General features: G+C 41.0%; 1 protein-coding gene across 4 annotated transcripts in view; it reads left to right on the top strand.

Annotated features, from left to right (window-relative positions):
* LOC136447854 (plexin domain-containing protein 2-like) overlaps positions 1–24,384 on the top strand; it is a 41,268-nt gene that overhangs the window by 11,410 nt on the left and 5,474 nt on the right. For all 4 annotated transcript variants that reach the window (XR_010757783.1, XR_010757782.1, XR_010757784.1 and 1 more), the window contains exons 2-8: positions 15,819–15,952; positions 19,270–19,404; positions 19,800–19,869; positions 20,436–20,558; positions 21,824–21,877; positions 22,215–22,279; positions 23,576–23,675. Coding sequence is in view for 1 of the 4 variants with exons in the window: in XM_066446963.1 (XP_066303060.1) it covers positions 15,819–15,952; positions 19,270–19,404; positions 19,800–19,869; positions 20,436–20,558; positions 21,824–21,877; positions 22,215–22,279; positions 23,576–23,675 (681 nt within the window). In the remaining 3 variants the exon portion in view is untranslated. The remainder of the gene's footprint in view (positions 1–15,818; positions 15,953–19,269; positions 19,405–19,799; positions 19,870–20,435; positions 20,559–21,823; positions 21,878–22,214; positions 22,280–23,575; positions 23,676–24,384) is intronic.

Genomic DNA, 24,384 nt, shown 5'->3' on the forward strand with positions numbered 1-24,384 from the left:
AGCAAGTGCTAAACAACCTCCTCCCACAGGGAGACGCTCCACTCACCGTCATTTAAGCGTCTTTTTCGGGCTCGTAAGATTGATGTCCTAATTTGTCCTTGGAAACTTTTCTTAAGAACTACTCCCCCGAAATAAGTCGCTAGACTGTTTTTGCGGGGCCGTGAGGATGGCTGACGTCACCAAAGCTGTATAATAGAGTTATTTTATGGACTAAGTGAAACATTTTCCATCCCGAATGTAAAAAAAAAACCTGTCCTCTAAGCTTCTTTAGCTCGCAAGATTGATGTCCTGATTTTCCTTAGAAACTTTTACTAAGAACCACTCCCTGAAAGAAGTCGCACGGGTATGTCTCTAATTGGCATATTTGAAGCACGATTGTACTAGTAGCCTAGGCAAAACAGGACGATTCTACTCTGCCATGGTGTATGTTGTATGAAAATTCTATGTTGATCAGTTCTTTGTTCTTGATAGTCCTTCGTTCACAGAATTTACTCTCTTTCTTTGATGATAAGTGTACACATGTTGAGAAAGTGATACTATCTCAGACTTCCAGCTTCTGATACCGCATCGAGCACCGCGACTACATGTAGCTTATAGGCTTTCCTGCCAGTAGGATTGATTATTTTGCTGTGGGGTCGCGATAAGCTGATAGCTTCTTTGTCGGTTGCGATCGTAATCAAAGTGAGATAGGCGAGCAGACGTTGAACGGAATAAATCTAAATTTGTTCATGTTCGAGAGGGTTTCCCCCCACATTCATCATTCCAGCCGAATTTGTTCATCATCTGAGCTTATCCTAAAGTTGTGACGTTGAATAAACGCACGAAAAGCCCCTTATCCTCTTCAAATCAACCAGAAGTTACACCTGTATTGTACTTTAAAGGTCGTGTATCTACTGTTTGACGTAGCGTCGTAGTTTGCCTGGCTTATTTGTTGACCGAAGTGCGCGGACCTACCTCATGGTGCTAGGTGTGACGTCATACGATACGTCAGCAGTGACGTGTCTATTGGCCTCTTCAAGCGACCAACCAAACTATACTTTCAAAGGTAAAAGTTTTAGACAGCTGGTGCGTTCAGAATCTTTAAATTTGAAATGTCTGGAGTGATATTTATCTTCGCCGAGTACTTGTACTCGGAGAGGATTATGTTTTCGGTTGAAAAATCTGTTGGGTGGGTCTGAATGTATGTCAGGAGCATAACTCAAGAAAACTTCAATGAATCTTTATGATTTTTGGTAGGTGTGTAGTGGTTGTGTAAAAGAAGGTCAAGTTCGAAAATGGTTTACCTTGCGTTTTTCAATAGTACTGCAGCGGACTTAGCATTTTTTTTTTTTGTATGTAGGCAAAAAAAGTGACGGAAACGTTGATGGATCTTCATGATTTTTTGCAGGTGTGTAGATGTTGTGAAAACGGAGGTCAAGTTCAAAATTGGTTCTCCTAGCACTGTCCGTCGGTACTGCAGCGGGCTTTGTGTGGATGTGAATTTTCTTGTGGACAACATAACTCAATAAGCTGTTGATGGATCCTTATGATATTTAGTGGATGGGTAGGATTTACCGAAAGGAAGGTCAAGTTCGATAATGGGCCTTCTAGCGGGTACCAAAGGCACTGCAGCAGAGCTTCAAAATTTAGGGGCATATTTTCTGAAAGTGCTATGGTCATGATTTTTGTGTGGTAGATAGTTCATGCCACAGAAAGTAAGTAAATTTTGGCCCCCTAGCGGCTTGTTAAGAACCGCAGTGGGTGTTTTTGTTTTGACATTCGGACATGAATAACTTGAGAATGGGTCGACAGATCGTCGTGATGTTTGGTATGTAGAGAGCTCGGATGGTGCTTTACATAATCAATGACTAATTATGCAAATAAGGAGCTAATTTGCATAATTAGTCAGGAAAGTTTGTTAACCCACTGCCTTTCAATGGGACATGGGACAGTGTCAGGTCATGTAAACAGATAGCCTTGCATAAACGTACATGTAGGTCAAATAAATAAATATTCTCCAAGCAGGGGTGTGGGTCCTGCTGGTTTTTGACGCGTTCGGTTTAAGCATTTTTGTTCGACACGGTTGGCGACATAACGAAATAGGGACAAAATAGAAACCTGACTAGAAACACCTAAAAACGTGCCAGATTTATTCTATTCATATGTATTGACTGTACTATTTCATCATCACTTTCAACTTTCAACACTGCCATATCGAACCTTTGTGGCCCATATAATATCAACATACTCATATTTTTTCATGACCAGTTATAACATATATCAGCACACTCTACACATATACTAGTCCTGTACCACCAAATGATTTTTAACCCTATCTTAACTGGACTAATTCGCCCAATCATAACGTCCAAATGGTATGGTGCATGATCAAATTTGCAGGGGGTGATAGGCACGTAAATATAAATCACTTTCCATAATAATCCTTGATCATTTGGCGAAGATAATGTGTTTGTGGAACTCTAGTTATCAATCATATAATTACGAGTCAAACCCGGCAAGGCCGTGTGGCTTTGCATTGTGTTTGCGCATGGCGTAACGGTTAGGGTGTTAGATGTTTCGAATCCTGGGTTCGAATCAACCGATGTTGTGCCCTTGAGAAAGGCATTTAACATGGCTTTCCTCACTCCCCGGTGCACCCGGGTGTAGAATCAGATGCATGGCCTTTGTTGGGGACTCCTAGGTGAAAGGCAGTGGAATGAGAGGGATGGGCTCCGCATTTTAATACCATGTGCTAGACACTACCCCTACAGCCTAGAAAAAGACTATAGGACTACCGTTACCGTACCAAGATTATTATTCGTTGTTTTTGGTGCTGTTACATTTTTGTTATCAAGTTTAGTGCAGCTTCACATCGCCCTTTTCTCTCTGCAAGAGCAACATAAAAATTTAAAAAGTCAGTGTGCATTTCCAAGAATTATCCGGCCTTTTCACTTGAAGCGGTGCGTACTCGCAACGTCATCATCCGCACTGCTGCCCAACGGCAGGAAATTGGACCATTTAGGAAGACATAAAGTCGGCAATAGTCGTACAATCTGCCGGATTAATGTCTCAGACAGAGCCGGCCTGCTCGCTCGTTTGGGTTTCCGTTTCTATATCTGGCCGAGGATACAGGTGCATTTTACGACACGAAGGTACATTAGCGTCCATCCGATTGTAAAACACAGTCCGACTGTGATCATCATCTAACTATACCACTCAGACTGAACCCGTCTCCTGAGGACAGCCCTATCATCATCCGATAGCGCGCAGCTGCGTGAACTGGCATGTAGCCATGTAACAACGCTTCAGTGAAACATCCAAAACTTGCTGTAGGATACAAACCAGTGTGAACTTTGCACAAGCATATGACTTGCACAGATGCAAACTTAGTGATCTGTCGGACAATTATTCCAGAACTTTGTATCATAGATTGATATCAATAAGTGTTGTTGTCAATCTAGTCTGTCTTTTCCATCGTGGATCCCCTCACGGTTAAGTGGGCGTGGGCGCCATGGCGCCTCGGTGGCATTAGTGTTCAAGTAGATCGTCGTGAACAAAGCAGACAGTGTATGCGATAATAGCTGGTTGTTTAGTTGGTTGTTTTGGGGGGGGGGGGGGGTTGGTCAGATGTGTAGTTGGTTGATTGGTAGATTGATTGATTGGTTGGTTGGTTGTTTGGTTGGTTTTTCGGTCGGTTAGTTAGTTGGTTGGTTGGTAGGTTAACAAAGTTGATGGTTCAGCTAGAAGATACAATTGGTTTTCTGCGGACGTATGGTTAAGCGTTTGTTTGCTGTCAGTTGACGGATGGTTTTCTTGAGTGATGTGTTGAGAGAGATGTAGAATTAAAAAGAAGGTAAGAAATATGGTATTATTTCCCTGCCAACTTTGCCTGTACGTTGATTTGTATTCTACGCTGAACCACTGACAGCTGCGCCGGAGTGATGTTGACTGAAATAGACGGTCCAGAAGGAGACAAAATTCGCTGATGGGTTACCGCTGGACATACCGGCGGACATCACGGCAGCCAACAGTCTCTTTGTTGTGTGCATGTGCAGAGACCTGACGGGCCGGGTCGATACTGCCCTTTTTCACATTTGGTCTTCTGCCAACTGCTAAAAGCAAATAGAACCAAAATTGACATGGCTAACGGCGAAACGGTGAGTATGAGCACGACCAGACAGCGCTTCGGGTAATTGATGAGAGCAGAAGATGGGAAGAAGAGACGGGTAGCCTGTTTATGCATTCTGGACGCGTAGCTAGCAGGACATTACGCTTTTGTGGCTTTGGGTAGGGCCTCACGGGGACGTATCACATTGACAAATTGTTAGACAGACCTGGAAAGTCAAGGACGTTAAACTTGGACCACGCCGATAAGAATGGTTTCAGAGCTGATTTCGACCATGATATTTGTCAGTTATATGACGAAAAAAACACACAAAGGCAGGGCACGTTTTGCACGTTCTCGTGATGTTTGTTTTACAAGGTAATGGCTTTCTAGCAATGGCTAAACTTCTAGCTCCACTCAGTCAACAGCGCTGGATAAAACAGAGGTTCGGAGATGGGGCATTTTTATCAGTTGTATGCATGGGGCAAGGGCAGCTGTGAATAACTTTTGGAAAATTGCTGCACACGTAGATGCAGAAACAGTCGAACATTCATGTTAAGCCGTAAAACTTTGGGCGAACTAATTTTAAGAGCTCAGCTGTATAAAACTAAAGCTTACAGTTTTAACTAAAAAAAACAAAACAAAAACATTAAGTTGGCGCTAAACAGGCCCACATCAGCAAGCCTCCCTAGACGTTTACTCCTTAAAGAATTTGGCAAGAGGCTATAAGTAAATAAGGGAGTCGAAATTTTGAACGAACTGATTTTAAGAGTTCGGCTGTCTAGTCGACCATGCCACTTCCCTTGACTTCACTAGCAGCCGTGTATACAACTTAAGTGGAACTAAGACAGTCACCAACCGGAAGACTGCAAATGCATTCAGCAAGCCTCCCAAGACGGTTACTCTTCACGACTTTGCCAAGAGGCCACCAAGGAAATGTCTTATTGACAAGTGTGAATGGTAGACTTTCAATGTCAATCTGGTCCCGGCGATATGTCTGTGCTTCGCCTGTCTTTAGCTGACACACAGCAAATAGTGCCGGCTCTGATATTTACGTTGACATTCTTCTGTCTCGTAGGGGACAATTATAGGTGGTGGACTTATGGAAAACTGCCTACGACTTCCGCAAGGGCCATTTGGGCAAATGTGCAATGTCAAGGCACCTATCTGTGATATGCAAAAGGATTCAACTTGTGTTTGAGATAATTGTAATAATGAATTAACTGACAAATGAACTGGTAACATAAGACATATAAGCTTTTGAAAATGAAAATGATTGTACACGTTGATGCAAAAACAGTGAAGTCGGTGGTGTAGTCGACGTTTGTGACGAGTTACTATTAGTTTAATTAAGACTTCGACTGTCTTGTCAGCCACTCACCTTGACTTCACTAACAGCCGTGAATATACTATTATTAGCTAAAGTTCACAGTAGGCTTTAAGCAGACCCACACCGGAATACTACTTATGCATTCAGCAAGCGTCCGTAGACGTTTGCTCCTTCAAGAATTTGCCAAGAGGCCACCCGGGAAATGTCTTATTGACAAGTGTAAATGGTAGACTTGAAATGTCAAGGTGGTCCCGGCGATATGTCTGTGCTTCGCCTGTCTTGGGCTGACACACAGCAACTAGTGCAGGCTCTGGTATTTACGTTGAAATTATTCTGAATCGTGGGGACAGTTATAGCTTGATGGACTTATGGAAAACTACCGCCCACGTAGACGCTAAGACAGCCGTTTCATGCATTTTATGGTGCAGAGGGATTTCTAAAGATCAACTGTCTGGTATCCAGACGATATCCCTAAGAATATTGAGTACCGTGTAGAGGCAGCGTTAATTTTTATCCTATGAACGTGAAGCGTCCATTCAATAAACATCACCGGCCCGTTACTCAATTAGAGATTTGCGTGCAACTTCCAAAGGCCATATGAGGCAGATGTGCAATGTGAAGGTTCCTATCTGGGATATGCAAAAGGATTAAACTGATGTTTGAGACCGTCTCTTTTCTCAATTCTGTGCAAAAATTGTTATAATGAATTAACGAACCAATGAATCGACAACGTTAGAAGTCTATCATAATCTTTATGACATAATTAAACAAATCAGAAAGGTGTGTAAAGTGTTCATACAACTAAACATTCTAGTCAGCTCCTCCTATTGTCCTTTCAACATTGGAAATGTATTTGTGAGTTTGTCCATAACTCTTTGAAAAGTTGCTTTACGTTGACTTGCAGGAAACAGGTACATTTATCAAATTAAACGTATGTAACAGCGGAGCTCCGGAGATAGATGGAATGTTGAAAAACTCATGTCTAGCCAGCCAGTCTGTCTGTCTGTCTATGTATATCAACAACTGTGTGGAGATCAGACAACACGTAAAGCCTCAGTAACATGATAGACACACAGCGGTAACTTTTGTGACAGCAGCTGCGCCTTTCAGATAGCGAGAATCACTAGAGCCGATGATTATACAGTCTGCGTCTGGACTGCTATCGGCACTAGACGGTAGAGTGTCTATGATATTGTTTAGCATAAGTATTGGACACGGTTACATGGAGACAAGGTCTCTCTAGTACCCGCAGGAAATACTGGAATGACTGGCTCATTCATCGTGTAAGCAAAACTGACCAACTTTGTCTAGAATCAATTTAGCATCAGATAACTACAATGCCTGTTCAGCAAGATGGCAATGGAAACATTGTGAAATCATGAATCATGAGAATCAAAATTCCTGTTCTACTGATGTTAGCTCATCATGTGGCCTTCTTCAGTCAATATTGACCATGGCCATGAGTAGCCTGAAACCATGCAGTTAGCTTATATCCCCTCATTCAGTGACTAAATATGCTTACTTCATTCACACAGAAACACAATAGCATGTTCTGTGTTGTTCTGGTCATGTCGATATCGAAAGACTCACGTTGGATTCATTTGCTTGTATTGTAACTCGGTAAACCGGCTGCATATTCTTACAGATTGATTTGATCAACTTAAATCAGGCCGGAAGGACCCCTGATCGTTCCTAAAAGTGTGGTGGCTTTTTTTACGTCCTCGATGTGTGGCACTCCCCAAACACGGCTTGCTGATAGCCTCTCTGCTAATGGTAACAAAATAGATCGCCTGCCTGTGTACGCCGACAGCAGCGCGGATCTATATGGTACGAACACGCGGCAAACAACTAGCTTTCCATGTCCGGACGTAAATCTACCGAAATCTGTTGACATTTAGGTCGATATGATTTCTATTTCCTGACTCCTCCTCTGACAGCTGATATAAATTAACGGAGGCAAGAGTGGACAAGGTCGATAATGAAACGCGTAATTTGTGCCCAGGCGCTTAATTGTATCCTGTGTATGTGCGTGTGCGCTCAAAAGTTAGTGTGCCCAAATGAGTTTTCGCGAAGGGTCGTGGCACAATCCTTTTGATTCGTATTCAGCAAACGGGTCTCGGGAACAGTAATGATGGCGTGACGCGGCGTGAATGATTTTGGTTTCGTTATGAATGCGTTTGAGTGTGTGTAACCATGTGGGTAGCTATTAATAACACGCTAAGGTGGAAGTATCTGTATTCATAAGGAGGTCTGAGAACACAAAGATCAACACCATGTTCACGCAGCACCTGGTTTCAAAGTACACGTCCAACTAAGTATGAGATTAATGCGGAAACTTTCTTAAGTACACGCTCAGCTGCGGGGAGGCGGACACGCTTAATTCACAGAGGACACGGGGTATACGTATTCAGTAGGCAGTCAGGGCAGCAGCTGGGTGGTAACCGGAACGGAAGTGACAGGGCTAACTGCATTACAGGGATTCTGGTTGTATTCTGGCTGTTCTATTTCAAAATACATAAGGGGAAATAGCTTTATTTTACTTTGCTTTTGGACTAACAAGGACGACGTGGCATTGCACTCAAGTTTTCATAACTTATTTTAACAGTGCCACGTACAGAGAACGATATACCCATTTCTACACCTGGGTGGAGTGAGGATAGTCGGCGAGAATGCCTTTTCCAAAGGCACGATATCGGTGGCGTCAGGGGATTCGAACCAGGGACCGCTTGGCTCCGGGCCGAACACACTACCTTTACGCCACACGACCCCCATAGTACTTTATGAATAGCCTGGCTGACTCTCTCTACTTATGAACAGCTAGCAGTGTTAATTTGATTGAAAATAAAGAGGTTAGTTTTACAGCTGTTTTGTAAAGAAGGTATATGTTTGTTTGTTTACATTTCAATTTTAATAATCGAATTACGCCTTGGTCTAGACCACCTCTACATTTCTAGAACACCGTAAGAACGCATCACCATGCTATCGAGTAATGATGGTAAACTGACCAAACCCGACAGCACAGAGATCATCGAGTTTTGCGTCAGCTAACGTGAAACGACAGTCATTGATAATCCCCGTCAAAGACATGAATAAACGCATCACCCTGATAAATGAGGAGCTGCACGCGGATGCCCCGCTGATTAAATAAGGCCATTAAGTTTCGGTTAACATGAACCATAACAGATGTATTCTAATAGCGATGCTGAGGAATTTCACCACACGTCTGCGCCCCCAATGCTTTATGCATAGTCGCCATTATTTAGACTGGCAAGCCAGTCTTCTGATTTATAGAGAGCCTTAGCGCTGGTGAAACAGTAGATGTACCGGTCGGCGGGCCTCCGTGTAGTAAATGACTCTCCACAAGGCCTGCCGACATGTAAACCAGATTCCCGCACTCCAGTCAATGCGCGGTGACGGCTATTAATAGCTCCTGCCAGTCCAAACAAAAGAACGCTCCATCAAACGGAACAGCTGTCTGGAGACTTAGATCCCGTGGTTCTATCGCTAAGATAAGATAAATGCTAGACATGTACAGTTGTGATTAGTGATAAACATTGTTTCAACCTGCAGAACATAAGATTAGCTCTTGCATGGTGATTTTTCACCGGTCGGCAGTAATTGTGGGCACAATGGTAAACAGCCACTCCAATATGATGACAAAACATGACCTGAAATTAGCAAGTTTTAATGGGAATAAGATTGCGAACCGTGGAAATGGGAGGGAGGTCTTTAATTATCTCCCCCTTCTCGCGGTGGATGTAGGCAAATTATTTCTAGAATTCTCTAAAACTGTTTATTTCTTATGGCCAAAACGGAACTACAAATAGGCAGTTTTAACTGCAATGGATTAGGAGACAAATGTAAAAGAAAAGAAGTTTTCACATGGCTGTCCGAAAAATCTTTTGAAATCATTTGCCTACAAGAAACCCACTCTGAGGCTGACGATGAAAATACGTGGGCCTCAGAATGGGGAGGCTCCATTGTCTTCTCTCATGGGACAAGTAATAGTAGAGGTGTGTTGATTTTATTCAAGAAGGATCTAGAGTACGTAATCCATGACAAGAAAATGGATGACGATGGGCGTTGGATAATGTTAGATATAACAATCGAAGAATTCAGGTTCTGTTTAGTGAATGTTTATGGTCCAAATATGGACGATCCTGATTTTTTTGAGACAATCGAGAGAGGTATACAAGAAGCAGATGTTTCAATTGAAAACCTGGTGATAGTTGGTGATTTCAACACGGTTATAGATAACAAAATAGATAGAGCAGGACAGAGGGTGCAAAATTATCACCCCCAAGCACGAGAAAAAATTCTTAACATAATGGACACATTCGACTTGATAGACATTTGGAGACATCGGAACCCAAATGCCACTCGGTACTCATGGCGACGCCAAAAACAAGCAAGTAGAATTGACTTTTTCTTGATATCCTTCTCTCTACTGTCCAAAGTTTGTAAAACTGTTATCGCAGATCGCCTTAGATCAGATCATAACCTCATAGCTCTTTCACTCGTTCTATCTGAATATCCTCGTGGGAAAGGTTACTGGAAGCTAAATACTTCATTACTATCAGACCCAAAATACCTGAAAGAAACCGAAAACTTCATCAAAGAGTTTTTTATACACAACACAGGATCGGCAGATCCCCAGGTAGTCTGGGATACATTTAAATGCTGTGTCCGCGGACATACTATTAGATATTCCTCCAGGAAGAAACGTCAACACGTTGCAAAAGAGAAAGAACTTATAGAAGAAATAAGCGAACTAAAAGACACGTTAGATCAGGATCCTTCCCCCTCCTTAGAAATTCTTCAACATTACGAGTGTAAACAAAAGGAACTGGAGAGGTTATATTATGAAAAGACGTGTAGACTGAACTTTTTATCTAGATGCAAATGGATGGAATCAGGGGAGCGTTGTTCTAAATATTTTTTGAATCTCGAGCATAGAAATTACGCCAGAAAAAATATATTGAGGTTAAGGAATTCTGATGGACGCATCCTCACAGATCCCGCGGACATCATTCATATGGAAACGGACTTCTTTTCAGAACTATATTCATTTCAGAAACCTCCAACTCCTCTCACGGAAGAAATTTGTGAAGATTTTTTCCCCGAAGATTACCCTAAACGCCTGTCAGAAGCTCAAAGACAAGAGTGTGAGGGTTTTATTTCAGAAATAGAATTAAAGCAAGCAATCAAATCTTTCCAAAGAGGAAAAACGCCAGGACAAGATGGCATTCCTGTAGAATTTTATGACGTTTTTTTCGATCATTTAAAATCTCCTATGTTAGAATGTCTAAACCACGCTTACGAACGTGGCCACTTGTCAAGTACACAAAGAGAGGGGCTAATATCACTACTTCTTAAAAAGGATTCAAATGGAAAAGACAAAGATCCATCCACACTAACTAATTGGCGCCCTTTAACACTTTTGAATTGTGATGTTCGTATCCTGTCCAAGTGCTTAGCCAAAAGAATGTGTAAAGTATTACAGAGTATTATAGAAACCGACCAGACTGGTTTTATGCAGGGACGGTATATAGGAGACGGGATTCGCAGAATTCTGGAAATCATTGAAAAATATGAAAAAGAAAACTCGCCAGGAATAATTTTTGTGACAGACTATGCTAAAGCATTTGATCGTATTAGATGGGATTTTATCTTAAAATCATTAGAATTCTTTAACTTTGGAAACTCCTTCATCAAATGGATACAGGTACTTTATAGTAATATATCAAGTAGAATTATCAATTATGGACATTTATCTAAGCCATTTATGCCTCAGCGAGGGGTACGGCAAGGATGCCCCCTGTCTCCGTATCTGTTTATTGTTGCCGTGGAACTTTTAGCCATTAAAATCAGGAGTAACTCAGATATAAAGGGTTTGATGACAAAAGATATAGAATCAAAATTGTCCCAGTATGCGGATGACACTAACTTTACTTTAGAACCCACATCGGTCTCACTTAACGCTTTAACTGAAGATTTAAATCACTTCAGCGCACTCTCTGGTCTCACACCCAATTATGACAAATGTAAGGTAGTCAGAATTGGTTCTCTTAAAGGTACAGGCTTTGTATTACCGTGTCAGTATAGCGTGGAATGGACTGATGGACCCTTTGATATGTTAGGGACACACGTTCCAGTAAATATGAATGAGATCACTTCCATCAACTGTAGTAAGTGCCTTAAGAAACTGGACTCCACATTACAGCCGTGGAAAGGAAAACCACTGTCATTGTACGGCAAAATCGCAATAATCAATTCCTTGGTTGTTTCGCTCTTTGCGCATATATTTCTTGTTCTACCTTCTCCGGATCATATGTTTTTTCAACAATATGAAACAAAAATTTTCAAATTCATTTGGAATAATGGTCCGGAGAGGGTAAAGAGAAAAATACTTTACAGCCCATATGAATGTGGAGGGTTAAGGCTCATTAATTTGTATGCTTTCAATGCTTCCTTAAAAGCTTCCTGGATTCCTAAGCTTTATCATAACACACTCTGGTTTTGTTCAAAACTTCTATCAAACACCCATGTTGCATTTAGAAAGGGTTTGTTTCCATTCATGCAAATAGGTGATGACAAAGTGAAAATTGTCAAGTTTCTGAAACATGAGCTCCCTGGTGTAAGTGTATTTTTCTTAGATGCATTGTCTTCGTGGCTATCATTCCAGTTTAACCCTCCTGAGAATAGTTCGCATTCCCATGTTCTGTGGTATAGTTGTCATTTTAAAATTGATGATAAACCGTTCTTATGGAGGGATATGCTGGATCAGGGCATTCTGTTTGTACATGACATTTTAGATGCAGAAGGAAAAGTGCTGTCTTACACAGAATTAAGATTGAAATTTGATGTAACTGTTTCAGAGTTTGTTTATAATAGATTGATATCAGCTGTCTCCCAGTACCGTCGATTGAAATGTTGTAATGTAAGGAACTGTAGCGATGTACAAGTATGCAGACCTATGTTACAAAATTATGAGTGGATAAGAGGTGTTAAAATCAACAAAAAAGTGTATAAGTTCTTTTTAGAAAAAAAAGATTTGATCGATCACCCTAGGAACATCATGACTTACTGGGAAGACCAACTGAACGACATTGTACCTTGGAAGGAAGTTTTTCTCCTCATACATAAACTAACAATCGATCCCCCGACCAGAATCTTTCAATTCAAATTAGTACACAAATTTTTAGCAACAAATAGATTATTACACATCTGGAAATTGAAAGATTCTCCATTATGTGCCCTTTGTAAAAAAGAGGAAGAAACAATAAAACACCTTTTCTATGACTGTGGAAAGGTGGTTGAATTTTGGCGGAGCGTACAAAGATGGTTAAACAAAACAACAGGGCTTTATCTGAATGTCAATAATCCAATGAACATTCTGTTGGGGGATCATTCCGAATCTGTGCCGATAGTGTGTAATCTTATTATTCTTCTGGGTAAGGTGTACATTTTTAAAAATCGTGAGTCATGTACTATTTCGTTGCATAAATTTATCCCATTTGTGAATAATTTCAAGTGTCAAGAAGAAACCATCGCAGGAAAAAGAAATAAGTTAAGTAGTCACTTTAGAAAATGGGGCGAACTTCAAAATGTACTCAAATACTAGCATGTGTGTGTGTGTGTGTGTGTACTCTAATGTTTTCATGTAATACAGCTGTCTTTGTGCTTTTATTCTGTTGAATAAAGATTAAAAAAAAAAAAAAAAAAGATTAGCTCTTGCCAGTCAAAAATAAGAGAACACTCTATCAAACGAAACAATTGTATGGAGACCTAGATCCCGAGGCCCTGTTACTAAAGATAAATTGTTAGACAGCTGTGGCTGGTTCTGGCTAGTTAGAATCACCGTTTTAACCACTAAGATATTTGTCCAGCACATGAGAGTAGCTCCTGTCAGTAAAAAAAAAAAAAAAAAACTAGCTCATTTTGATAAAGTACAAACATCAATTTGGTTGTGCTAATGAAGTTCTGTACTGACAAGTGTGAAACTTTGCACAGTGCAACCCTTCTTCTTAGAACAAAATTTTAACTTCAATACTTTATCAAACAAAACAGTTGTCCCTGGAGCTCGAGATCCAAAGTAGTGGCTGAGAAATATCTCTCAAACTATAAAAGCATCGTTTGAACCGCCAATGTATTCTGCCTGAAGAACGACAAGGGTTTTTAATGGAATATTCATGCCCGATGTTGGCTAAATGCATTGAGTAAGATAAATAGAATTGAATAATAGAGTGGTTATGCTATATCAAATTTAAATCTACAGAGGCTCCTCATTTTTGGAAGCATATATAGACAAATTTACCATTTTCATTACATAGTAGCTTTTAGATGACATGGCATTTCGTCCTTCGTTAAACGTGCATATTTATGGTCTAGTTAAAGGGCACTTACAAGAGGTTTCCACATATCTGTGTCTAGTGACAAGAAATAGTCATGCCTTTAAGCACCAGAGTTATCAACCAAGGATTGATCTGTTAAATTCGTATTTTCAGAGAACCATAGTAGAATGGAACACGTTGTCATCAAGTACTGTAGGGGCACCCTCACTAGATAGCTTTAAATAACGACTGCAGTCAGATATGCAAAGACTAGGTGTAACAGACCGTTTGGTGTAAAATAACCAGCTGCAGCCACGCCGCATGCCTGCAAAGCTGGTGTGTTACGCCGAATGGCGGTTCTACCGGCTATATAGATATAGATAAAGATACAGACAGTGAACATTCTAAAACACTGCCTGAGGTGCCCATCAGCCCTCCTTGTAAAACAGTCTCACCTTGGCACGACGCCGACGTGAGATGTAATTACAGCTGACAGAAACAGATGTAACGTTGACCGTTTGCCGCGACTTTAGTTAACGCTCTGCGACAGTCATGAATACGTTCAGCCACCGGGGTGAGAGAACAACCTGTTAAATCAATAGAAAGTGCAAAGTGTCAGGCTAGGATCCGGTTTCAAAGACCATGTTGGCATTGGATGAGACAGAATGATGAAAGCCGTCTGTAGATCATCAAGGACAAGTTGCGAAGAATACGTGTTTTCAGAGCTTAAACTGGAACTTGTCTCTAATGATAAGAGAAGTAGAAAGAAGTTTTGGAAATACGTCTTCTCCGCAACCTGATCTGGATGATCTTCAGACGGCTTTCGGCTTTATTTTTCTAATTCAATTTTAAGTCGGCCTCTCTAATTAGATTCCAGCATCACACCATCCAACCACAAAAACATCCTCCATAGTTTTTATTGCCTACAGAGTTGCTGGTGACCATAATACATCGACTAACACTTGGTAATATTCGAAGAATACGTATTTCCAGAACTTGACCTGGCCTCTTTGTAATTATGAGAGAAGTACAAAGAAGGCAGGCCAAGTTCTGGAAATACATATTCTTCACAAACTGGCCTGGATAGTCTTCAGATGGCTTTCAGCCTTTTGTCTCATCCAATGTCAACATGGTCTTCCTAACCAGATTCCAGCACCCCACCATGCAACCTCAATGATATTAACTGACAATCAGTGATGAAAGCCATAATTAACGAAAATAATGTTCAAAGATATCATTGTACATTACATTACATGACTAAACTTTCTTCTAAATAGTTTTTTTATTACTTGCCAAGATCGATGCTATTGACCATAACTACATAGACTAACACTTAGTCATGGAAAACGTTATTAACGATAACAACGTTTGAAAATATCAATATTCATCACACGAGTTGGCTTCCCCCTACATAGCTTTTTATCACTTGCGGAGCTGCTGGTGTAAGAGTATATTCGTCTGTCATCCGATAAAATCGCCGTGACAGCATAATGGATGGCACATAAACATCCAGACCTTGAGTTAATGTAACCAGGCACTAATGGGAAGGACCTTGTATTAACGGCCGGCCAGGGCTACGGAACTAGTAATGTGCGGACATCACAAAGGCTGATGTGTATCGGGTCAGGGAGAACCCGCTGTAACAGGATATGACGCCCGCAGGTTCTATTTGATAAGGTCACACGTTTGAAGGTTGAAATGAAGGCAAGCGCCGTAAAGCTATTTTATTTCTCCGGTTAATCCCTTTTTACGAGTCCTGCCTTGATTCAAACGCCGACGCATTTCCCTCATATCGCTGGAACAATCTTACTCTCAGGCATCTGCATTCCCTAACGACTTACATGTACAGTGTTGGTGTAGGTTGACATATGATAAATCCTCGGATACTGCAGATGACTGTACTTTGCACTAAACTAAATGCACTCTTAGATTCCTTCGAATTGATTTGCGTTATTTATCAAAATTCTACGCCAAGATAGCGAGACTTGCTTTAAAGCATGCAATGACTGTGCTAAGACAAGTTGGTATGAAAGATAATATCAGTTAAGTTTAGTTGTTCTTCTCTCTACAGCCATTGTGAAGACCACTGCCTCCTCACCTGTACTGTTGGGCGTCAGAGTGCGACGTAACGGTGGTGAGTCTGCACCACTCCGTCAGACTCAGGGATTAGGAGGTAACAACTACAACAGGACAGCAATGGACGAGGTAGGCCAACTGTAAGATCTGTGAGGTTTGATTTTCTTGTCGGCACTTCATAATATGCATGAGAATTCACAAGAGAACTCCAAGACGAGATCTGACCTAGTTGACGAAAAAGACAGAGTTCGTCTTGAAAGCTCCCCAGAGCAATTCTTTTATGTTGTGTGTAAGGCTAAAATGTTTGACCAAAATATTCATGTTCTTTTCTATGCGTTATCCATCCAGGTAACAGTTACACAAGTAACTTTTCAAAATCTACCCAGTTCCTTGAGCAACTGTTGCCTTGCGTTTAGAATTGTTTTATAAGTACTCGGTTGTGCGTGTTAGTCTAATTTCAAATTGCCGAGTGGTTATTGTCAAAATTGATTTGGATTTGTAAAACTTTATATCTTCTGATGATACATACAGATCCTGATTCCATCAATCGACCCACGCACTTTGTTCACAACGCCTTAGTTGGCGTGTAAGAGGTTTATCTTGGCAGTAGGTCAGGGGTGGACTTTCAAACGAGCAAATTACACTGGTATTGATTTCTGGACGACCTGTTGGGCTTTGATGTCGTCTGCAAATGTCAACAGTTTAGCTTCAATCTAAGCGTCGTCGCGATATTTCCTCGGGGACAGACAAGCTGTAAAAGGTTTTACAAAAATAATGAAACCAAAAGAACAGGCAACTTCGAAGGTCAGTCTGTGGATATAACTTCTATGGCCTCATTTCAAAATGCCATCGACAAATTTTATGCGGATATGATGTAACAAGTAGATAAATATGAGATTCATGTGAATCAGAGGAAAATTTTTCTGCAACACCTTAATGTCTTATCTGATCATCGTTTCCGAACTTGCTATAAAATATTGGGTCTTTGCCAGTCTGCTTCTACCACACGTCTTTGTAAGCTGTCAAAGGCTGATACACACTGCAAAACTGTCGTGTAGACAATTTGCTCTCGCGCATCTAGAGATTTATACGTATTCTCCATGCGATGAACTAGGCTTTGGATACCTTCCAAATTCCCAACTGTTGCCACCAGGAGATTTATTTTCAATCAGATAAGAGTGAGTTAGGGCATTGTTTTGACAATTCATTTGTACAGAGTTTAGGGAAGCATCGGCACTTAAAAGTAGCAAGTCGTTTAACAATTCACGACGTTAAAAGCTCGCTAAAAGAGCCGTTGATCATTCCGGGTGAAATATTTCACAGAATCGAGTTGTCTTTCATGTTCAAAGCTCTCGGAAATCGATACAGAACTCACCGAGATTGCATCTCCCCATCCCCATTACTTCCACTCCAAGAGCAGCAGAAGTTAAACTGTAGCGCAAAGAACACAGAGGTAGGCTGGTTCTGATTAGAAACTGCTTTTATCACGCCCCAGTAACATGCAGCTCTCAATTACGTTGTCCTTTACTCACAGCTTACCAGAAACTGCAGCATCGCCGCTGAGCCTTTAGTTAAGTAGATTATACTGACAGCGCAGTTTGAAATGTAAAGGTCAGCGATTCTCCAGCGGGGAGACGTCTCTTATCACCGTGAATGGGAGATCGATGCGCGCAGAGACTCTCCATCAGAGTCGACCGAGGGGAAACTTCGGTGTAGACCTGATCTGTAACATGCTTGAAGGTCAGAGGAAGGATATCAGATAAGACGCACTCAGGTAGAAGACGACTTGATTCTCCGATGTCTTTGCTGTAATGTAATTTGCTGTTAAGAGGGGATGTTTCAATATTCTAAGACAGGCTCATGGCGTCTGAGAATCATTTAACAATGTCCCGATGTCTATCACATCTATTGTAGGAATTTACTACTTATTTTGCTGGAGATACCACTAGATTTGTGACCAAAGCTTTGCGAATTTCACATGGAGAACGTGTGCTGTTGGTAGTGTTTCTTTGCCCTGAGTCTTTGCCATGAGTTCATGCAATGTAAGATCGATGCGCGCAGAGAGCCTCCATCGGACTCGGCCGAAGGGAACTTCGCTGTAGATCTGATCTGTAACATGTTTGAAGGTCGGAGGAAGGATATCAGATAAGACGCACTCAGGTAGAAGACGACTTGATTCTCTGATGCCTTTGCTGTACTGTTAAGAGGATGTTTCAATATCCTAAGACAGGCTCAAGGCATCTGAGAATCATTTAACAATATCCCGATGCCTATCACATCTATTTTAGGACTTTACTGCTTCTTTTGTTGGAGATACCACTAGATTTGTAACAAAACCTTTACCAATTTCACATGGAGAACGTGTGTTGTTGTAGTTTTTCCTTGCCCGAAGTCCTTTCCAAGAGTGCATGCAATGGAAGATCAATTCGTGCAGAGAGCCTCCATCGGACTCGGCCGAAGGGAACTTCGCTGTAGATCTGATCTGTAACATGTTTGAAGGTCGGAGGAAGGATATCAGATAAGAAGCACTCAGGTCAACGACGACTAGATTCGCTGATGGCTTTGCTGTACTGTTGAGTGGGAATGTATCAATATGTTTTAAGGCTGTCCCGAGATGTATAAGAATCCTTTAACAATGCCCTGATATCCATCACATCTATTGGAGAAATTTACTACTTATTTGGCTGGAGATACCACTAGATTTGTAAGAAAATGTTTGCCAAATTCACATGGAAGAAAACGTGTGCTGTTCGTAGTATTCATATCTTTGCCCGGAGTCTTTGCCATTAGTCCATGCAATGGAAGATCGATTCGTGCAAAGAGTCTCCATCGGACTCAGCCGAAAGGAAACTTCGCTGTAGATCTGATTTGTAATGTGTTTGAAGGTCGGGGGAAGGATATCAGATAAGACGCACTCAGGTTGAAGACGACTTGATTCTCTAATGGCTTGCTGTGCTGTTAAGAGGATGTATCAACGCCTTTCAGGCCGTCCCAAGATGTCTGAATATCATTAAACAAATGTCTCGATGTGTATCACGTCTATTGTAGGAATTTGCTACCTATTTTACTGGAGATACTGCTAGATTTGTCAAATAAATTTGCCAACTTCATACGGAAGAGAATGTGTGCTGATGTTAGTTTTTTTTTCTTTTCTTTACCTCGTAACAGCAGCAGAGACAACATTATATCATATCTGTATGCATTTAAGTCTTGGATTTGCGGTGACATAGGAATCATCTGATCCTTTTTGACACACGTGGCAAATCTACATATGCATGAAGCTGTTTGGAACCGCTGTCTTTTACTGCCCCTATGCATGGCTGATTTTTCATGGAACCGATGGATGGTTTTGATACGATTTAAATTATCTACACAAATGTATCGAACAAGAACATACAATCCCTAAAGATGCAGAGATTGATACGTAAATGCTTCTTATTCCTCAGAACTACCACGAGTACTACAGGTCCCACTACTTAAACTACTACCCACCGGGCAGAGGATTCTGGGTAGACGTCGACAGCGAGAGAAGTGGACACACAATCGCGAACGGGCTGCCGGGAAGGAACATGAACACCAAAGTAGGTCTCACAAAAGCATTGCTGCTGTATAAGTTCCTTCATACTTCCGAGTACGCATGCGCGACAACATGAACTGTGGGTAATTTTTCAAAGGTGAAGGCCCTGATGCATTAACGTGTCTGGAAATTGTTATGCAAATCGAGACAATGCTTGAGACGAGAACTGTTTAAAGTCAGGGACCTTTACCTTTAACATATTGCCTACAACGACTGTTGCCGCGCATGCCTACTCGGAAGTGTGAACGAGCTTATTATATATTTGAAACGACTTTGAACGACATATAGCACAAAAGTGAACTTCTGAATCGCACACAGTAGAGTTATAAGAATTCGATCCATTTTTTTTTAATTCTTGACTTTGAATGACGCACTAATGCCTGTCTGCTTGTATTCCAGAACGTTCGCCTATCGTTCGACTTCCCCTTCTATGGCAGCCCGATAAAGAACATAACCATTGCTGTCAAAGGTAAAGTCAATGTTTTACGTGCCTTTACAAACATGCAAAAGATGGATGTAGCTAGCTCAGATAACTTTCCACAAAAAATCCTCTCTGGCATACACAGATAGTTCTACAAACATACGTTGGCACATTGCGTGGGCTAGAAATGAAGAGGCTATACCACTATAGCGTACGTAAAGTATGTCCAAGATCGTTTATATCAGCTTGCCAGACAATTTATTAATAGCAGACGTAACGTCATCGTTGTTCTAGAATGGCAATTACATTACAAATATAACAATAAAACTACGTTCACTAACAGAATGGCCAGTGCTGTATTATGAAGGACAGTGTAAAATGATATACCACTTTTATTGCATTAGTCTAGTCCTACATGTCTTAATATTAAAAGGCTAATCAATTTGCGGTGGTGCAGAACATTATGGTTGCTTAAGGACTGCGTGGTCCTTTGGCGGCCATTATCTTTCAAGTTGCATGCCTAAGTACTATTTTCAGAATAAAAACCGATCATTATGTAACCTTTGTCTCATCGCAGGATCTTACAAACTGAAAAAAAATGTCTACTTTTATAGGTTTCGTTTCCATTGGTTCTGCCTTGAGCCACTCGCTCGCCTCCACACAGTACATCGCACCTCTCATGGCGAACTTTGACCCAGGACTGGATCCCATGTCTGTAGTCAGGTACAGAGATAACGGTAAGAGCTGATATCTTTGGAACTTTGGAATGTCCCTAGGATTGAACTTCATTTCTGTTGATGGTTAACCTCTTCCCTGCTGCCTTATTCTGTAACCTTTAGAGAAATGGGTGCGAAACGGATATTTCAGTGTGCTAAAGGTTAGGTAGTTACATACAAGTTTACGGATTTTTTCACATTTCTCGAGATCATGGTGTCTGCTATGACGGAAAAAGTTAAAATGTCAATGATTAGCATCCAGTAACATGGGCCCTAATGAATCTTAGCTTTTAGGATCTTTACAAGTTCCTGATTATATCTTAACGACTTTTACAGATTCTAGAAGCTGCATGTTACGTTTCCTGCCATTAACTGCAGGCTGATTATGTATATATTTTATGACTGAGAGGATATTTTCTGCCGCGGAAACTACTTTGCTATGCTCCAATTAGATTCCCTCTGGTGGTTATTCGCTATTTTACGGGCATGTCATTTCCGTTTTACCAGCAGGAGTTGGAGTTGTTTTTCCTCTTCCCTTATTAATTTAACGAGTACAGCAAATTAGGTTTGTTATCATCATAAGAACTTGATTAGTTTTCCGTGGAAAGTAATTAATGTTGGCAAGCTTTACCTAATATGTTGAGCTGCGTAATTGGTAATTCTGGAATACAATTTACCAAACAGTAATTCACGGTTGCTTTTGTAGGAACGTTATACGAGTCTTTAAGCATTAAATATTTATGGCAGAGCTTCTTCGTTTGTGTCGTTGATTATTATTTCTTCCTGTTCCAAGTTCATTTTTTTCACAAAACGTAAACAAAAATGCTTGGTTTTTTTTTTAAATTCAACCTACCAAATGATAATTTACTGTCACTTCTTCAGGATTGGTGTTCATCTTTACCTCAACTCCAGTTTAGTATTCAGAAAAAAGCTTCACAAGGATTTATTCATTTCAAGGTTTCGGTTGTATCGTGCTTGATCAGCCCTTCTTGTCTCGTGGTTATCTGAACCCAAAACGTCAAGAAAACCTATTCAATAATGACTGAGGCTTAAACTATTCCTACTACTTCAGAATCTCTGAGAAGTCGTCGTTCAAGCTTCTCACTGAATGATGAATGTTAATGCCTTTGAGTGTCTGTATAGCATGGGTCCCATGGCAATGTCTAGACGTAGACTTAGCACCGTGTTACCCTTTGGTATGGACCAAATGTTAGCACCGTTTTTAGATTAACGGGTAGCCTAGGGACGGCTGTCTCAAAAGACTGATGATTGTGTTGTTTTCACAGGGAGTGCTCTCAGTGTGGAGTGGGGAAGACTGAGACTGCGGGACGACACGGAAGGTATTTGGTAACTTTGATACTTTATTCATCCCATTAGATATCATACATATGCAAACTGTCAGTAGCTAATCTTCCTGGAGTACAAAGAACAACAAACATAAAATTAACATACATACTAAGTTAAAGTTGATTCAGCTTTGTATAAACTATATTAAAATCAATTAGCTTATGTACATGTGATTTACAATCTCCTGATTTTTTAATCTATAGAAACCATGATAGTCATTGTGATCGCTATGATAGCACAAACCAAATAAACAGTTTTCATAACATAAAGCTGCAATCCTATTATGATTATTAGGATTATATGAATCGACTTAAAGCTATTTACTTTCAGGACAGTCGTTTACTTTCCAAGTCACACTGTCACGGGATGGTCGGATCATCTTCGTCTATAAGAAGGTTAGTAGCTCTAGTCCTAGTAGCAATGTCAACACCAACGTTATAATGCTGGTAAGGATATATCCGATGCAGTGATTTATATATCGTACCATGAGGCTCAATACCTAAAATCTAACTACCAGATTTTTGGACAAAGACAAAACGATCGTGAAAATACTTTAAGCCCCAAAAAGACTATGGAAGCCCCTACATCTAAGTAAATCAAAGAAACCTCAGGCGTTTATAGTCACAAAATGTTGGAAACGTATTGGCTTCTCTATTGTAACTCACTCATTAGATGCTGTGCCTCCGGTTCTCCGGGTGATCTGCCCTTGTAGATAACGTCTGCAAACCACCGCCCACTCTGTCTCCCCTCTGACCTTTTGGCTCACCCCGTGGAAAGGCTTCCTCGGTAATTGAGATGTAATCTTAGCTCTAGGGTCTTGACGGTCAAGGAAATTAGACTTATCGATTGCTCGAAGCGATCATCGGAATGTCGTTGGATAACTTGTCGGCTGTTAGCTTACCGCCAACCTTGACCGTGTAACAGGGGAGGAGGTACAGTGTGCTGTATAACTCCAAGCAGCTATATTTATTGAAATGTTGATAAACCCTGGTGAAATCATTTTGTGTGAGGGGTAATAATCTTGCAACTTTAAATCATGGAAGCGACGAAATGTGCAGTATTGTAAGATGGAAAAGCTTTTAACCTTTATATTTGTAAATTAAATGCAATCCGGTGGCAGACTTACTGCGAAATTCAATAAAGACATCTTGCAGAAAGGAACACACTTGTAAATTCAAGTTTAAAACAGTTGGTTTAAGCTTGTCACGAGGTCACTAGGCGAATTCTTATGACAATAATAGGCTGCGCGCTCTGAAGAACAGCTCACCATGTTTGACATTTACGTCCCACCAGCATTGCAGTAAAAGCCATGCTTATCTTAATTGTGATGTTAAGTTCAGACACAACACTGGTTACGTTGTCTCCGTGTACGATATCTGCTGCAAGGCGTGAAGTGATGTCAAGTTCAGACTCACCGCTGGTTATGCTACGGTCACATTTCCAATCCAGGGCCTGGTCGGGCAGTCTTTGCGAACGAAAATTATGATATAAAAGACAACAAAAACACAATACATGCGCAAAATTTTTAAGAGCATAGGCCATAGCTTGTGCAAATTTATTGACATACACTTTGATTTTTCATTTCTGCTAACAGCCCGGCCGGGCCCCGGTAAGGAAATGTGACCCTAGCATTAAGTTGATACCCGTGTACGATATCGTCTGCAAGGCGTGACTGTAATTTGGTCCGGCAGATTCCGAAGCCGGTGACGAGTATAGACGACTCTTCACACCCCGTCAGAGTCGGGATATCTGACGCCTACACGGTGGAAGCACTGCTGGTGCCCTTCTCAGGTAAAGCCCCGGCTACACACAGCCGGATGGTTTCAAATATTTTAAGCTTTTGGCTAAAATGTGTCGGTAGTGGTCAGGGTGTGATAAGGAGTCAGCGTAATGGCGACTTCAAAATTTTATCCAGTTGCTTGAGTAACTATTTTTGGCAAATCTTACTACCTGGATGTCTAACCTTCATCAACGTGTCAGCGTAATGGTTGAGTCCCAACCACGCCATAAGACCCCCATTCCACTTGGACGGCGCTCTCACGGCGACCTAAAATGGCCCAGAGCGCCGTGAGAGCGCCGAACTCCTGGAAAACGTGCTCAAGTGGAATCTCTACGGCGACCCTTGCGCGCTCTCAGCGCGACTAAAATGTCAAATGTCAGCAACTTTTTAAAGATTTCACACATCACTCAACGAATCCCAGAGATAAAGAACGATTTTTTGTTACGTTTTGTGTGCTTTGTTGTCTTCTCAGTCATACCTTTACATCTTGCATCTTATTAGAATGATAAAATCAGTGGGAAAACAGATTCAATCTTAGTCACTGCACGGTCGCTCAGTGTGTGTCTTAAGTAATATATGTATGTTCAACTTGTTTTTTTCTGCGTTGTTTGTCATGTAAACAATAAATATCTTTTATCATTCTACGTTATAATAGAAACGTAAATCACAGAATTTTGAAACACATTTTGAACCACTGACAATAAGACTTCGAGGGAATTT

The sequence above is a fragment of the Branchiostoma lanceolatum genome, chromosome 13, assembly GCF_035083965.1.
Source record: "Branchiostoma lanceolatum isolate klBraLanc5 chromosome 13, klBraLanc5.hap2, whole genome shotgun sequence".
Lineage (NCBI taxonomy): Eukaryota > Metazoa > Chordata > Leptocardii > Amphioxiformes > Branchiostomatidae > Branchiostoma > Branchiostoma lanceolatum.